This window comes from Nicotiana tabacum, chromosome 10 (genome assembly GCF_000715075.1).
Source record: "Nicotiana tabacum cultivar K326 chromosome 10, ASM71507v2, whole genome shotgun sequence".
NCBI lineage: Eukaryota > Viridiplantae > Streptophyta > Magnoliopsida > Solanales > Solanaceae > Nicotiana > Nicotiana tabacum.
In genome coordinates, this window is record NC_134089.1 from 142,692,926 (window position 1) to 142,711,745 (window position 18,820).

General features: G+C 36.3%; 1 protein-coding gene across 1 annotated transcript; it reads right to left on the reverse strand.

Annotated features, from left to right (window-relative positions):
• Positions 1 to 7,015: 7,015 nt before the first annotated feature.
• Positions 7,016 to 9,059, reverse strand: LOC107800334 (xyloglucan endotransglucosylase protein 6-like). The gene is made up of 4 exons (XM_016623489.2): positions 8,818 to 9,059; positions 8,633 to 8,733; positions 7,934 to 8,127; positions 7,016 to 7,634 (listed from the first exon to the last, which is right to left on the reverse strand). The coding sequence occupies exons 1-4, from the start codon at positions 8,984 to 8,986 to the stop codon at positions 7,202 to 7,204; spliced, it is 897 nt and encodes a 298-aa protein (XP_016478975.1). The 5' UTR covers positions 8,987 to 9,059; the 3' UTR covers positions 7,016 to 7,201.
• Positions 9,060 to 18,820: the final 9,761 nt, after the last annotated feature.

The window sequence follows — 18,820 nt, forward strand, 5'->3', positions numbered from 1 at the left end:
GCCTAATAGACTTCGTTTTGGCATTGAATTATTGAAGCATATATGACATGAGAATCAGGAGATTAAAACTATTACCACTTACATTACCAACCTATCCCAATTATTTCATTTGTTCACTTTTACTTGGCATGTATACTAAAAATAGATTTTTATTTTTACTTGTCACTTTACGTATATCAAGAGAAGACAAATTTTCTTTTCCTGTTATACCCACAATATTTATTACTCATGTTGAATCAAGTACTATTGACAGATGTGTATAGTTAATTATATGTAATAAGTTAGTATCGTAATTAGTTGTAGTTAGAAGGAGTTAGGTGGTTAAGTAGTTAGATTAATATAAAATGTACGGTACTATTCCATTTGTTAGCTCAGTTAGTTGAAATAAAGCATAACTGCTCATTTTGCTCTCGTCTGTTTCTTCTTCATTCTAGCTTTCTCCGTCATAGCTCAGAGATGAATTTAGAGTTCATCATGGTATCAGAGCTTGAGTTAATGATCTATATCACTCGAGTTTAACTCCAGAATCATCTTCCTTAATTGTTTCGGTTAGTTACTCATTTGAGTTTGAGCAATTGCTTCGATTCCCAAAATTAGGGTTAGATCGATTTTGAGCTATTGGCATTTATGTGAGATAGATTTCTGTTGACAATGGCGATTACTAACGAGGACTATGGATCGACCCACGAATCTATAGCTGTAGCACCAGTGATCGTTCAGCATCATCTGTTGTTTCTGCAACCAAGTGACACTCCAGGTAGTTCTCTCATCTCTGTCAAGCTCACAGGACCTGAGAATTACACTTTATGGAGTAGTACTATGCACGTTAGTCTGCTAGGTAAAAGTAAGCTAGGGTTTGTAGATGGAATATATCCAAAAGAGAAATCTCCTCCTGTTCTTCATGAACTTTGGGAAAATGCAATGCTATAATCCTATCGTGGATTATGAACTCTATGAGTGTTGAATTGCTAAGTGGCATGGTCTATGCTTCAAGTGCGCATAAAGTGTGGATGGACCTCAAAAATACGTTTGATCAGGTTAACGGTTCTATGTGTTATATCTGCATAAACAAATTACAACTTCAAAGGTCATACTAGGGAGACTTGTTACAAATTGAATGGATATCCACAAGATTTTAAGTAAAAAGAAGGGTGGATTTGGTAATGCAGTTAGCTATGCTCAAACCAATGCTGGAAACTATATGTCTGATAATTTCACTGCCCCTACACAAGCAGGATCTACTGCTAACTTTGCAGGAATCTCACAGGTGCAACAGGTGCAACAAGCAAGTCAGAATCTCCAAGCTGGAATCCCTCAATTCACTCAAGACCAGTACAACCAGATTCTTCAACTTCTAGGTAAGCAACCTGAGTGTAGTGGCTCTGTTATGGCAGCAGGTATGCTATTTTGTGGTGATATTACTAAATTCTGGCAAAATGGGTTGTTGATTCAGGGGCTTCAAGTCATATGGTGAATGATTCTAGCTTGTTGATTAATGCTAAATCAGTTGGTAACAAAGGTGCAAAAGGTTCACTTACCTTCTGGTAGTGTCACTCATGTTAGTCGCATAGGATCTGTTGCTATTCTTAAGGACCTAATAGTGTCTAATGTGATTCATATTATTTACTTCAAATACAACCTTTTATCTGTGTCCAAGCTCACAAAAGAAATGAGATGTGTTGTTATGTTCTTCCCTAATTTCTTCATTTTTCAGGAGCTCTTTAGTGGACAGGTGAGAGGGATTGGTAGAGAGGAAGATGGACTGTATGTGTTCAACTCTACTCCAAATAAGTCAGTAGGACTACAAGCTCAAAGTCAAAGCTCAGTTGCAAATACCTTGAATGTTCCAAGGCATATAAACTCTATAAATACAATAAATGCTCCAAATAAAGTAGTGAGTATAGCTGTGTGTCATAAAAGATTGGGTCATGCACCCCTAGATACTTTGCCGAAACTAAATGGTTCTTATGATTTTCAAGCTGTTGAATATAGTAGTAAAGACAAGCATTGTACAGTATGTCTCTTAGCTAAACAAACAAGATTACCTTTCTCTCTTAGCCCTACATTCTCCAAATCCTGCTTTCATACAATTTATGCTGACGTTTGGGATCCTTATAGAGTCCCTACCTATGATGGAAAAAGGTATTTCTTGACTTTGGTGGATGATTGTTCTAGGTATACATGGCTCTTCCTTTTACCTACTAAAGTTGAAGTTGTTGTTGCTCTTAGGTCTTTCTTTAATATGATTAAAAATGTCCACTCAACATCTGTTAAGTTTTTCAGATCTGATAATGGGTGTGAATTCCTTAATTCCCATATTTCAGAATTGCTACGATCTCTGGGGATTATACATCAAAGCTCATGCATCTACACTCCCCAGCAAAATGGAGTTGCTGAAAAAAGACACAAGTATATTCCAGAAGTTGCTCGAGCACTCAGATTTCAGGCTTCAGTACCATTAAGGTTCTAGGGAGAATGTGTTAGTACTGTTGTATACATCATTAACAAACTTCTCCTTAACAAAAAAAACTCCTTTTTAAATCTTGTTTGGGCATTCACCTTCTTTATAACACATGAGAGTCTTTGGATGCCTAGGATATGTAACTACCATTAGAAGACCTGACTAATTTGCTTCCAGAGCATATCCTGCAGTTTTTCTTGGTTACTCTGCTACATAGAATAGATATAAAATGTTTGGTATTCATACAAAGGAGTTTCATATTAGCAGAGATGTAGTGTTTAAGGAGGATGTCATTCCTTTTCAGCACTTGAACTCTACTAGTTCCACTTTATTCCCTGTTTTAGATATTTCTATTGCTTCATCAAGTAGTTCTGCGAATGCTCAGTTCCCACCTTCTTTTTCTTCTTCTTCTCTTACATCTCATGTCTCTCCTTATTCAGTTGGCCCTTCTATGCCTCTTTCACCTACTGATGATCTTCTTGACTATCCTGCTGTTGTTGATGATTCCACAGTCAATGATATTCATATCCTAAATCCTGATGTTATCACAGGATGACACCAGAAAAGTCCATTAGGGTGAACAGGCCACCCATATGGATGAAAGATTATATTGTTCCTGATAAAGGAAGTACATACTGTTGTTATCCAATATTAGATTATGTCAGTTATGCCAATGTGTCACCTTCTTTTGGGGATACTTCAGCTGCTTATTCAGCCATTGTGGAGCCTAAAACTTACAATGAGGCAGTCAAAGATGCCAAGTGGGTTGAGGTAATGAAGTGTGAAATATCAGCCTTGGAGGATAATCACATCTGGACAGTGGTGGATCTGCCTTCTGGAAAAGTTCCCATTAGATATAAGTGGGTGTTTAAGGTCAAATATACCTCCTCAGGTGCAGTGGAAAGGTACAAGGCTAGGTTTGTAGCCAAAGGATATAGCCAGCAGGAGGGGTTGGACTATATTGAGACCTTTTCTCCTGTAGCCAAGATGGTTACAGTCAGGTAAGTTCTTGCCATTGCTGCAGCCAAACATTGGGCCATCTTTCAAATGGATGTGCACAATGCTTTTCTTCAGGGATACTTACTTGAAGATGTTTACATGGAGGTTCCTCCAGGGTTTACTAGCCATGGGGGAAGCACATTGTCTGCAAACTCCATAAGTCCCTCTATGGGCTTAAACAAACTCCTAGATAATGGAATAAGAAGTTAACAGATGCTTTACAACAACTTGGATTCACTCAAAGTCACTTTGACTATTCATTGTTCACCAAGAAAGTAGAGTCTAAGTTAATAGTGGTGCTTGTTTATGTGGATGATTTGCTTGTACTGGGAGCAACCAAAAGTTGATTCTTCAGACCGGAAATGACTTAAAGCTAAAGTTCAAAATGAAAGACTTAGGTGAACTCAAATTCTTCCTTGGAATAGAGTTTGTTAGATCATCTAAAGGAATTGTGATGAGTCAAAGGAAGTATGCCTTGGAGCTCATTGCAGAAATGGTTCTTAGTGGTGCAAAACCAGCTGGTACACCTTTGGAAGCTAACGTAAAACTCACATCTGAAGAATATGACAGGTTCATTCATGATCAATCTTCTCTTGAAACAGAAGACAAGCTGCTAGCAGATGCTGGAAAATACCAAAGGCTAATAGGCAAATCACTCTATCTTACTATGACTAGAGTTGATATTGCCTATATAGTGCAAGTTCTAAGTCAATACATGCACAAACGAAAGCAGTGACACATGGAAGCTACATTTCGAGTGGTAAGGTATATCAAAGGTTCTCCAGGACTTGGTCTTCTAATGCCATCTAGAGACTCAGGTAAACTGGAAGGTTTTTGTGACTCAAATTGGGGAAGATGTCTATAGACTAGGAGATCAGTTACAAGTTACTTGGTGAAGTTTGGGGATGCATTGATTTCATGAAAGTAAAAGAAATAAGAAACTATAGCAAGAAGCTCTATAGAAACAGAGTTCAGGAGCATGGCCTCAGTAGTGGCTGAACTCACATGGCTTACAGGGATGTTCAAAGAGTTAGGGGTGGAGGTTGAGCAACCTATAACTCTTAACTGTGACAGTAAAGTTGCTATTTAAATAGCAGTCAATCCTATATTTCTTAAAAGAACCAAACACATTGATATTGATTGTCATTTTGTTCGCAAGAAGTTAGTGCAAGGCCTGATCAAAACACACCATGTGCCCACTAAAGAACAACAGGCTGATCTACTAACAAAGAGCCTTGGTCGAGTGCAGCATGACTACTTAATGTCCAAGCTAAAGTTGAAAAGATATCTTTCAACCATTAGCTTGAGGAGGGGTGTTGAATCAAGTACTATAGGCAGCAGTTGTGTATAATTAATTATATGTAATAAGTTAGTATTATGATTAGTTGTAGTTAGAAGGAGTTAGGTGGTTAAGTAGTTAGATTAGTATAAAATGTACGGTATTATTCCATTTGTTAGCTCAGTTAGTTGAAACAGAGCATAATTGCTCATTTTGCTCTCGTCTGTTTCTTCTTTATTCTAGGTTTCTCCGCCACAGCTGAGAGATGAATCTAGAGTTCATCACTTCATTTCAAATCATTTTTTCAAATCCAATAAAATATGCATTAATTAATATGGATATCATGGTAAATTATGCATTTTAATTATTATTTCTTAAGAATATGAAAAGTCAAAATATGTCAAGTAAAAGTGAACGGATGAAGTATCATTACAAAAACAAAAAAGTAAATGCCCCAGGAGGTTTACGAAAATAACAAGTCTTATGATTTGATTTCTTTTTTTGCTTTTCCCTTGTTCATTAAAAGAAGCTTTGTGGTTAAATAATTCAAAGTTAATTATATTCAATATCAATACCCAATTGATGTGATCTGCAACAGCCACATTAAATGCATCTTTCATTTGATTAGCAGTCTGAACTCGAGTTAATGCTTAAATAATAATTATTTTTCCACTACTGCTTTGGTACTTTCATGATATCTACAACTTTGACAACTATTTACTATATGATTAATGTGATAATGATGGGTCTTATATCTATCAAGAAAAGTTATACTCCAGATTAAAAATAATCACATAAATTAAAGTTGTGGTGGTTCAAGTTGATTCTGGAATGGTATATCAAGAACACATAGTTGAAGAACTTTATGTATAGAAGAAGAAATGTAGGATTGGATTTCGAAATTTTCCGGCCATTCCGTTAACCTTGGCTGCAAACCAGCAGCAATTTATTTGAATTTCAGAGCAATTTTTCTGCCATTCTATCTAGTCGCGCATGTAACATGTAATAGATAGAGAATTAATAAGAATTCAAATTCATATTTAAATTTTTGATTTGATCGATTTTTGTAGCCTACCGTTTGAATTTATAACTTTCGACACGAAGTATATATATACATATAAATGAAAAACCTACTAAAATCTCAATAAATCGTATAATCGAACCATAATTCCAACAGCATTTTCTTTTTGGATGAATGAATCAGGTAGAAAAGGTTCTATGTAATTCACACATGCTACCAACTAATTCAACTAATTCACTATTATTGATTCATCGACACTACTATTTTGTTCTACTAATAGGGTACTCCAACACTGAAGTGACCACCTATTAGGCAACCTTCTTAATCCTGTAAAGAATCATAGGCCCACTCAAATAATAATAATAACAATGGACCCAGACTTCTTTTTTCTTGTACCTCGTGGGCCAAGATGCAGCCCGTGAATTTTGAGCAGGACCCACTAGGAGTTACAAAATTATAAAATTACCAAACTATAGCACAATGTTCACATGGAAGTGACAGCATGGCTTTATTCCGATTTCTGCTTAGGCCATCTCCCAACCCTACTCCATTTTTGCCTCCAAACTCCATCTTCGAGTAAAAAGTAGAGTAATTTTTCTCCAACTCAACCTCCAAATTTGCCTCCATTTTGGAGGGTAATCACAAATTTGAAGTGACACTATTCATCTACATCATAACTATTTCTATTATTTATTATTATTTAACCCTTTTAATTTATCATATTATAGATACCTATTATCTTTATATAATATTAATTTTACATTTTCATATGATTTTTCTCCAACTCAACCTCCAAATTTGCCTCCATTTTGGAGGGTAATCACAAATTTGAAGTGACACTATTCATTTACATCATAACTATTTCTATTATTTATTATTATTTAACCCTTTTAATTTATCATATTATAGATACCTATTATCTTTATATAATATTAATTTTACATTTTCATATGCGAAATCTATATAATATTAGCATACAAATTATATGTTAAAATACATGGAATGAATATGTAAAAAAAACAGATAAGATTTATTTAATGGAAATAAAAAAATAAAACTAAAATAAAAGATAATAATAAAATATATATGAGAGAGAAGAATATAAAAAGGATTATTCTTTTTGACCATATATATTTGATTTTGATTAGGTTTCCGTACACCTGGACCATATCAATAATAGAGGAGCAACAGTTGGTGATTTGGTTCCATCCTTAATCAATAAAAGTGGAGTAATAAATGATACTTTGGCCAAGTATAGAATGCATATGAAAAATACTCCATTAAAAGGCATGAACATTAAACAGAGAGATTAAATTTTTACAAACTAAAAGTAGGTAACCAAAATTATGTAACAACATGGAGTTCATGTCTTTCTTTTTTTTTAATCTTTTATACAGTGCAAGACTGAACCACAATTCCCAAGCAGAGCAACAGATGTGGCCTAGTTGCGAGTCTTGTGCTGGTGGTGCTGGCACTCAACCGGAGCAACAGGGAACCTAGCAGTGTCTGTGCAATAATCATAGACCATATGGTTAGCCCTGACCCAAATCAACTGATGGCTCTGGTGCAGACTCAGCTCAGACATTGTTGGTTCGTCCCACCAATACCTTTTCTCAGCACTGCTGCTGCACCGCTTAGAATTCTCAGCAGCTGCAACAGTTGCTGGACATTCACAGCCATCAATCTCAAATCCTCTGTAGGATGCAATAAAGGGTGCATGTGACCAATCAGTCTTGACCCTTCCGCCTTGTGTAGCCCAATCATCTGCATTCCATATTGAACTGTACACACCCATGGCTTGGTCCTTTGGAAATGGGATTCCCTTGTGCTCCAAATTCGAATGCACACGAACTGGTGTTTCATCTACTAAAAATCTGCACAAATACTTAAAATTAACAGCTTAGTATAAGCAATAGAAATTTTATATGATAACTTTGTGTTAGTAGTTTATATTATTTGGAGTTATCAAGAAAGACATTCTGAAAAAAGCACGACCCATTTAGCATGTCAAGAAAAAGGAACCAATCTCTATTAGTCATTTCTTTTAGCTTTTCAATTCTTGAAAATCAGCACGTTATCCTTATACCATGGTTGGAACTTGCCCTGTCTCATATATTTTAACAATCTTTCTAATTTAATGTGATAAAACAATAGGAATAATAAGGAGACTTACACAACTCGGTGTTGGTTCCACAAGATGGAATAGGAGTGGAATTCATTGGATGGGTCGAACCAAAGGTTTAATCTTTGTTCTCTGTTACCCACGCCATTTACGTACACATTGGTTTGTACAGAGTATGGTTCACCAGTAGTGTTGCCTAGAAACTCAAAATCAAACTCATTGTGGGTTGGTCCCTCTGATGACATCTGCATATATATCACAAGTGAAGATACTTATCAGCAAGCAGATAATTTCATTATTAAAAAGGTTAAATAGTCAGTAAAGTCAAGCTAGATTTACTTAATAAATAGAATATATAGTTCCTAAATGTGATCACTCAAACTGACATTTACCCAATAGAAAATAATTGGACAAGAGGGGAGCAACTATTTCCTGGATATGACGAGAGGTGAAAAGGAAGTAAATGCTTGAGTTATTGCATTTCAAGATGTTCACAAGGAAACAATGGCCGAATACATGTACTGAATTTGATATAATGTCACACTACTAATATTGTCGGCCACCGGAAATTTCATTATTAATGGATTCAATGAAATGGACCAGTCATTTCAACATATGTTAATCTTTTAACTTTTCTACTTCCTCAGCACAATGAAAGATTGTTACAGTTTGTTTATGTTTTAGTATTGTGATTGGGGCTAGAAACAAGAACAAAATAACAACTACCGCGGAGCAAAGCAAGAAACTTACGTAGAAAGCAGTGACAGTTCCAGCAGAGTCACCCTCTACAAGCTTAATCTGAACAGTAACTTTCCCAAACATATACTTGTTCTTTGATGAAAATCCAGCACCTGAAATTGCACATAAGAATGTTAATGTCACATTATCAGCTTATAATACTGAACTTGATGAACAATATTAAATATGTCAAGTACCAGAAAGGTTGTCCAATTTCATCCTGAGAATTTCTCCTTCATTTGTCAAATGGTCTGTTGCCCAGCTGGGCTGATATAGTTCCTCAAATCTTGAGGAGCTAACCAAACCAACCAACATTAGAGAAATACCCAAGAAAACCCACTTAAATTCCATAGGAAAAGACACCATTTTTCAGAAGAATTTCAAAGAAAAGATAAAGAAGCTTAGATTAAGAGTGCTCAGACGTAATCTGAAGAGGGCCAAAGGGAGTGGAGTGGCTTTTATAGCCAAACGGATCAGGCTTAACCAAGAAGCCAGAGTGCCACGTCAACATGCATTTACGTACACATCACTGTCCACGTTGGAATCGGTCCTAAATGTGTTAGAGGTTAAAACTCAAAATATTATAGCCGTTAGCACTTATTGGCTTAGCTGGATTAAAGTTGGTCCCATAGTAGGGAGCAGCGCAGTAGGTCCAGTCGCTGTTGAGAGAAGGATGGGTACATTGGCTGACCAATGAAAATTGAACACATGGAATATTACAGCTGGTCACTGCCACTGTACAGTTGTCATTTGGCAGTAGCAGTTAAAAAGAGTGAGATATCTCTTTTCCTTTCAAAAAGCAAAGTATTCTCTTCGCGGTTAGTGAAAAAAATGCCACTCACTCCTAAAATTTGTACTACAAGAATGAAAAATCAAGAAAGGCTTATCAAAATGACCTTAATGAGATCTACGGTACTGGTGCATTAGACAAACTCTGTCAAATTATTTCGCATAAATAATACTCCCTCCGTTTCAATGTGAACTTATTTGACTGGGCACGAAGTTTAAGAAAAGAGAGAAGATTTTTGATCTTGTGGTGTAAAATGAGACACATATATTTTGTGTGGCTATAAATCATTGTGTAAAGGTAAATTGTTTCCAAATAAGGAAATGGGTTATTCTTTTTTGTACGAACTAAAAAGGAAATAAGTTCACATAAATTGAAACGGAGAGAGTATTACTTAAGTATGTAAAAGTACACTACTAGAAATCTGGACAAAATCGTCCAAAAAAATCGATCAAAGTTGAACGGTAATGGTGAATAACCGTCCAAAACACGACCATTTACGTCTAGATGGTATTTTGAAGGTCGGAAGGGAATATCGACCAACTTTGGTCGGTCAATTAAATTCAAAAAAAAAAATTACCAAAAAAACCAACCAAAGTTGGTCGATATTTTAATTATGTAATTAAAAAATACACCATCTAGGAATCGAACCGGGTTCTGTACTGTAGCAGAATACTGTTCTACCACTAGACCATTGATGCATTTTGTTTTAAAACTGTCTTTTATTTTATTTATACTCTTTATTTGTATTTTCTCACGAAAATAATCGACCAAAGTTGGTCAGTTTTATTAAAAATAAAATTACCGGCCAAAGTTGGTCGGTTTTTTATGATGACTGGCCGAAATAACCGACCAATTTTGGTCGATTTTTTTAGTATTAATTTTAATTTATTTTAAATAAAAAAACGATCAAAGTTGGTCGCTTTCTCGAAAAATAAATTTGCGGGACTCAAAGATAGTTTCCCGCATTTTTGCGCCAAAGAAAACCGATCAAAGTTGGTCGATTTTGTAAAAAAAATTAAAAAATAAAATATTTTGAAAAATCGACTAACTTTGGTCGATTTTGCCGAATTTTTAATAGTGGTACAAGCAAAAAATATAGTATTTGTATGATTATCGTTATGGACTTATGGTTAATGTTAAACTTGCAACTTCCTCCGAATAGATAGTCATTGTTAACAGAGGTGGATGTGGAGTTGCAACGCCGAGTTCAACTGAACCTAATACTTTCGACGCGTATTATAAATTTATGTATAAAAATTTACTATAATTATAATAAATAATAGGTTTGAACCCATAATTTAAAAATACAATAGGTTCGTAGCAAAAAAAAAACCTTTAGAGTTGAAACCATAAAATTTAATTAAATTCTCCATCCTCTGATTGTTAACCGCATGAACTTGGTTATTAGAAAATGTTTAGCAGTCATAGATATCACGAGGTTCTCATGTGGGTAGTAAGTATCCTTTTATCCCAATCTCGATTTCGAGCTGTGAAATGGAATCGTCCTTGATAATGTGTGTTCTACCGTCAAAGTAGGATTTGGAGACACAAATTCGAATTAATCGGGTCATAAGTAAATATCAGACACCGTATTAAAAAAATAACAGTCAAACCTGGAAAAATAATAGAGAACCTATGTAGAAATGAAAACACAATTGCAACCATAAAGTTACACCTCATGTGTCGGGTATTATCAAAGTAGTGGTATTAAGAAAATTGAATAGGAAATAAATTGTAGCATTAGGTTGCAATCTTATGCACTTAGTGCTTGTGACGACGACAACAACATCATAGTCAGTATTATTTAATATCGTAGGGTTTGGGAGGGTAGTGTGTACATATACCTTACCTTTATCTCGTGAGGATAGAGAGTTTGTGTCCAATAGACCTTCGGCTCAGAAAAGCATAAGCACCGCAATAATAAAAATATAGACAAGGAAACTTAGTGCTAACGCTAACTCATTAAATACTCTCATCGTTTCAATTTATGTAAAAAAAAATTTAGTCTGTATCACAAAGAATGATCCTTTTTCATATATAGAAATAATTTGTCTTTATGCAATAATTTATACTTACACAAAATATATGTGTTTCATTTTATACCAAAAATTAAAAAATCTTTTTTTTTAAACTTCATACCTTATCAAATATGTTCACATAAATTAAAACGAAGAAAGTATATGATATGTATCTTTATAAAGAAGGAAGTATATGATATGTGTCTTTATAATACTGTTTTTCTAATTATAAGTAATGAATGAATACACATTTTCGTATCAAATGATATTTGATTGAAGTGAAGAAAGTTGTGAGGAGGGGGGGGGGGATTCGGGGGTGTTAGTCACTTTTATTCTTTGCATTTGTTTTTGGAATAACTATAGTGATGATAGCAGTGCCAGCTGCAACTTTTGCCAGGCGCACTCAATACTGTTCCATCTTTTCTTTATTTATATATATGCTTTGCTTCTTTATAGCTACCGATCACTTTAGATCCTCAACATGCGTGCCATATTACTATACCCGTTTATCATTTTACAAAACAAAGAAATATTCTACAACTGGATCCAATCCAAATATTGTAAGTATAATTTAAAAGAAGCATATACTAAAATGTTTTCTGCAGTGGTTACAAATTAAACATAGAGGTTAATCAGAATATTACAATTAGAAAACTATAAAAAGGAATGGTAGCAGGTGAGATCTGCTGCAGACACATCCCAGAATATCCTCTTCTTGAATGTTTTATTTACTTCAATTTGCTAATAAACAGTTGTCTTCCAATAAGTACTAGTAATATATTCTTAATTAAACCTCTCAGCTGATGTATTATTATCCACCTAATAGAGAAAATTACTTTGTGTACACCCTACAATCAAATAATTTTCGTCGGGTTAAAGTTTTTTCTGGATGGTGAATTAAATCTTCATAATTGAATTGCGCTGTTCATTGAATTAAAGTAAAAAGAGATTCTACTGTTTGATTCGTGTGTGTCAAATCTTCATTATTGAACTGCTCTATTAATTGACAAAACAAGAGAGTGATTTTAATCCTTGTTTTTGGGTTTAGGATAAAGAGAGCAGAGTTTTTATTTTTTATTTTATTTATTTTTTTAATAACAAGTGAACCTGCAGTTAAATGGCAAAGCACAACCCTGTTCCTTTATAATACCGTACGGTCGAAACCGAGTTCGTCCATTGTATGATCAGCCGTAGTGTGACAGGTCCAAGCTCGAGCCCGGGTTATATCGAACCAAGACGCGAATTTAAATCGTTGAGCTCGTTACTCCAGGACCGAATAAGATCGAGGGAACTTTGTCGAGCCAAATAACGGAAGGCCGAAATATCCGGGGTCGGTTGGAGATCACGGCGGAATTTCCGGCACGTATCAAGGGGAGGCCGATTAATTAGCAAATCATAAGATTAGTTACCTTTTATAGAATTGTATCAAGAGTAGAACTCCCCTACTATATAAAGGGATATTTGATCATTTGTAAAACACATTATAACACGCACAAAGAAAGCAAATACTGATCTTTCTAGTTCTTATCATTTTGTTATTCTGCTCTAATGTTAGTTTGAGGCATTTCTTGGCTTGAGGTGATCAAACTCGAAGGTTAAGACTGTTCAATTTGTGTGGTTTGCATTTATTTTCTTATCATCAATTTCAATATTAATCTGTTTTCTTAATTTGTATCAAGTTATATCACGTTTTCTTAAAATTGCATATAAATTCAATTGTTATTCAATTTTGAGGGTAAATAGTTTGGCGCCCACCGTGGGGCTAAGGATAATAGTGATTACCTGATACAAACTTTCATAACACACACTATTTTACACTTCGTTTTTGGAATATCTTTGATTCCAGGGCCAAAATGTCGAGCTCTCAGTCAATACCCCTACACGTTGACAACGATTTCGGCTGCCACGGCGAAAATGATAACATAGCACCAGGGAACGATGTACCCCCAGTTGGTCCCGATGGAGCTCCGGCTGTAGATCCAATTGACGTCAGCTCACATGTAGCCATCAACGCAAATTTGGCCGGCGATCCCGAGGGCAACGTCCGTGGGGATGTTCGATTAGCCGCACAAAGCACACATAGTGGCAAAGATGGAGGGATCAACCTGCGGTTGATCTTCGAAATGTTGCAGGCTCAACAAGCAGCGATTGCCAATCTCGAAAATCAGAATCACCTACAGAGTAGGATCGAGCCTGAGCTGTCCCAGGAAGTTGTGTACAGGCCGAAGCGGTTTTAAGGAAATCGAACGAGAAAGAATCGGAGATCAATCCTGCAATCATGAAGATGCTCGAAGAACTAACAAAACGAATTGAGTTGGGAGAAAAGAAGATCGAGGCAAACAACAAGAAGGTGGAAACTTACAACTCCAGGGTCGATCAAATCTCGGGGGCATCGCTGATATTGAAGAGTCTGGACTCCAAAAAGTTTGTGCAAAAACCTTTCCCCCCGAGCGCGGATCCCAAGCCGATACCTAAGAAGTTACGCATGCCCGAGATTTCTGAATACAATGGAACGACTGATCTGAATGAGCATGTCACCTCTTACACGTGCTATCAAAGGGATTGATCTAGAGGATGATGAGACCGAATCTGTCTTGCTAAAGAAATTCGGAGAGACCATGTCAAAGGGAGCTATGATATAGTACCCCAATTTGCCACCTAATTCTATTGATTCATTTGCTATGCTTGCAGATTATTTCGTAAAGGCACACGACAGGGCAATCAAGGTTGAAACTAGGAAGTCGGGCCTTTTCAAGGTAAGGCAGAAGGACAACAAAATGCTCAGAGAATTCGTGTCTCGATTCGAAATGGAACAGATGGACCTGCCACTGGTCACTGATGATTGGGTTGTTCAAGCTTTCACCCAATGACTCAATGTTCGAAGCTTGGTGGATTCACAGCAGTTAAAGCAGAATCTGAGAGAATACCCGGCTGTTACTTGGGCCGATGTGCATAATCGGTGTCAATCGAAGATTAGGGGCAAAGACGATCAACTTGGGGCTTCTTCCAGCTCCATTTATCCTATCAGACCCGTCAATAGAATCAAGAGGGATATAAATCGAGAACTGAGGTCTAACAAATATCGATACCAACCATATAGTGGAGATCGTAGAAGCAGTGAATCTGGGCAAAATTCTGCACAAAATAAAAGGAGAAGTGATCGAGGCCAGAGCTCTCGAGGGCTCATGAACAAGAACAACTTTGACAGGCCTATCAGACCTAAAGAAATATTATGATTATCAGAATACAACTTTAATGTTGATACAGTTGTCATCATATCGGCTATCGGACGCATCAATGATACCAAATGGCCTCAACCTTAACAAATCGATCCATCCCAAAGAGATCCCAACCAAATGTGAAAATATCAGGGCACTCATGGCCATAAAATGAAGGATTGTCGACAATTGTGCGAAGAAGTAGCCCAGTTATTCAATAACGGGCATATTAGGGAATTTCTAAGTGATCGAGCCAAGAATCATTTCAGAAATAGGGATTCCAATAAACAAAACGAGCAAGAAGAACCTCAACACGTCATTCATAAGATCATCGACGGGGTCGATGTTCCTCAAGTCCAATGTTAAAGCTCACTAAAGTATCAATCACGAGAGAAAAACGGACTCGAGATTACATACGAAAAGGAACTTTATCTTCCAATAACAGAAGGAATTATGCAGCCCCATAATGATGCACTAGTAATATCTGTAATCGTGAATAAAACTCGAGTTAAACGTGTGTTAATTAATCCAGGTAGCTTGGCCAACATCATTCGATTGAGGGTCGTAGAGCAACTCGGCCTACAGGACCAAATCGTGCCTATGTCCAGAGTGCTAAATTGATTCAACATGGATTGTGAAACTACTAAGGGAGAAATAACGTTACCGTTAAATGTATCCGGAACCACCCAGGAGGCTAAGTTTTATGTGATCGAGGGGGACATGAGGTACAACGTCCTGTTCGGGAGACCATGGATCCACAACATGAAGACTGTGCCCTTGACCCTTCACCAGGTATTAAAATGCCCAACACCATAGGGGATTAAAATGGTCTACGGGGAGCAACCCGGTACGAAGGATATGTTTGCCGTTGATAAAGTAATTCCGATATCAACACTCTCATTGATAAAGAATCCAGGTTCCAAAGCAAAATAGGAAGCCAAATAGCAATCACCAATGCCGGCCAAACCGGACAAGCATGGGACTGATGAAGACGACGATTACGGGGTTCCTCGATCCTTTATAGCCCCCGATGATTCTGACGCCACCAAATCAACGGCTGAAGAGCTGGCGCAGGTCATACTGATCGAAGATCTGCCCGATCGAAAGGTATACCTAGGCACGGGGTTAACTCCCAAGCTCAAGAAAAAACGCATTCAATTTCTTATAGCTAACATGGATTATTTTGCTTGGTCCCATCTCGACATGACAGGGATCCCACCGGAGATAACTACTCACAAGCTAAGCCTGGACTCGAAATTCCATCCGGTCAAGTAGAAAAGGAAACCCCAGTCCGAGATCAAACATGTTTTCATCAATGACGAGATAACTAAACTCCTTAAAATAGGGTCCATCCGGTAGTCAAATACCCGAAATGGTTAGCAAACGTAGTAGTAGTCCCTAAAAAGGGGAACAAACTGAGAATGTGTGTGGATTATAAAGATTTTAATAAGGCATGCTTTCCCTTTGCCTAACATCGATTGCATGATCGATGCCACGGCCGACCACGAGATCATTAATTTTCTCGATGCCTACTCCGTGTACAACCAAATACGGATGAATCCAGATGATCAAGAAAAGACCTCCTTTATCACTAAGTATGACACATACTGCTATAACGTAATGCCATTTGGATTAAAAAATGTTGGTGCTACTTACCAATGCCTAGTAAACCAATTGTTCGAAGAACAAGTAGGCAAATGCATGGAAGTTTACATTGACGATATGTTAGTTAAGTCCCTGCGAGCAGAGGACCATTTAAATAATTTGCAAGAAAGTATATTGAAGAAGTACAACAAGAAGCTAAATCCAGAAAAATGTGCGTTCGGAGTCGGATCAGGTAAATTTCTCGGGTTCATGGTGTCCAACCAAGGAATCGAGATAAAACCATACAAGATCAAATCTATCGAGGATATAATGATAATGGATAACGTGAAGGTCGTACAAAGGCTAACCGGGCGCATTGCTGCCCTGGGGCGATTCATCTCGAGGTCCTCCGATAAGAGCCATAAATTTTTCTCGTTACTGAAGAAGAAAAGAAACTTTACATAGACCCCGGAATGCCAACGGGCCTTGGAAGAACTTAAGTGATATTTATCGAGACCGCCACTTCTTCACACGCCGAGGGCAGATGGACGACTTTAATTGTATTTGGCAGTATTGGAAATAACGGTAAGTGAAGTGCTAGTTCGGGAAGAACAAGGTACGCAATTTCCAATTAATTATTTTAGCAGGACCTCAGGTGAGGCCGAAACTAGATATCCTCACCTAGAAAAAAAATTGGTGCTCGCTTTACTAAGTGCCTCTAGGAAACTGAAATCACATTTTCAGTGCCATCCTATATGTGTTGTGACAGCTTACCCATTATGAAATATAATGCATGTGAGCATGTGATTTTTGCCCTACTAGAAATACTCCTACAAAATTAAAGAAATTGATTTTTTCCAACTTATTTTCAATTTTACAGGATTTTTGTAGGATTTTATTAATTGTTTGTATTTTTTGTGCACGTTTAATTTTGTTAAAATCATGAAAAAATACCCCAAAATGTCAAAAATTTCAGGCATTGCATATTAGGTTTTGTGTTCATATTTTAGTATTAATTAATTAATTATTTTATTAAAATAAAAATCACAAAAAATATTGTTCATTTTATAGTTTTTAGCCTTAATATTAGATTAGTAATTTTCTCTCCATCAATTTAGGATTAATAAATTTATAAAAATTATAAATAGATAATTAGTTGATTCTATAGATTAGATTAATTTAAGATTTAATTTAGGACTTCAATTAATTTAGTTAAGTATTTAAAATTAAAAAAAAGAAAAAGAAAAGAAAGAAAACAAACAAAAGGAAATGAGTAAATATTTGGTCTGGGCCAATCTCTAACGGCCCAAATATCACAATCCACCCACGCCCATGTCCAGCCCAATTCCCTTTAAACCCCGGTCCACCCCCTAAAAGATGAAACGACGTCGTTTTATCTTCCCTTTACCCCATCCGTTGGATCATCTTGATCTAACGTTCCTGAACTGAAGCCCCTCCCCCTTTAAAAGTGTCTGAAGGAGACACACCTCCAAACCCCTAAAACTTCTTCAGTCTTTCATCTCCCACATCTCCAAAGAACCTTAGCCGCCGAAAATCGCCTTCTGGTGGCGCCGCCCTAAACACCTCCAATCCCACTCAAATTAACACCAAACAACCATAATAACCTCCTCATCCTATATCTATTACTGATTTCTCTAAAATCTTTACCCATTTGCTCTAATTTCAGATCTAAAATTCTGAATGAAAGCCAAAACCCTAACCCGTCCCTTTTTTGTATTTTTACAGTTTCAAAGGCTCGATTTGAGCCAAAGTTTTTGCCAATCAATTGTTCTTGACAATAACAATCGATTAGCATTAGTTTTGGTTTATTTCAAGACTTGCCGCTCCAACCAAGTACCTATTGGCCAGCCAAGCTCCGATGTGTGCATAGCTCATCGACCCGCCTCAGTTGCCTACTTAATTTTCAGTAAACTCAGTCGTTTGTTCTTCTTTCCCTTTTCTTTTCTGTTTTTCTCATGCATTATTATTTCTAGATTACCATTTTAGGTTTTAAGTTTTATCTTTCTTTTTATTGGGTTAGCTCTTTACTACTGCATTAAAATAAGGTTTAGTTCAGATTAATTGCATAATTCTCTAGTTAACAATACTGTTATTTAGTTAACCTCTCTTTGTTTGGTCCAGTTGAACCAACTTAACTAAATTAGTTTCTGTATTTAGATTACTTAAAATGCATGTTAGTAATTTATATTACAAGTTATTGTTTAATTAACCCTAAGGTTGTAATCACATTATGTGTCATGCAGTTTTGATTTGCTTGGTATGAGGTCTGATGTGTGTCCTTATTTGTTATTCAGAATTCAGTATAAACCTTAGTTGATAACAATTAGAAATTAGGAGGTTGAAAAGGTAATAACAAGAACCTAAAATGGGCCAATTGAGAAATAAAATAGAGGGTTGATATCAGAAGCTTCTAGAAGGGGTTAATGGGTAATCAAACAATCAGAATTCAGGTCAGATTGGTTTAAAATTGCAATAAGAAAAATTTAAAAGGGTAAAATTGAGATTTTAAAATGAGAAAATATCAAAAAGTTCTAGTATTGAATAGTTGTCCCCATTTTTAGCATGAAAA

Coding starts and splice junctions, on each gene's coding strand:
- LOC107800334 (XM_016623489.2), bottom strand. CDS start 8,986: ATGGTGTCTTTTCCTATGGAATTTAAGTGGGTTTTCTTGGGTATTTCT. Junction 8,734..8,817: donor GAAATTGGACAACCTTTCTG/GTACTTGACATA, acceptor GTGCAATTTCAG/GTGCTGGATTTTCATCAAAG. Junction 7,635..7,933: donor TGGAACCAACACCGAGTTGT/GTAAGTCTCCTT, acceptor GTATTTGTGCAG/ATTTTTAGTAGATGAAACAC.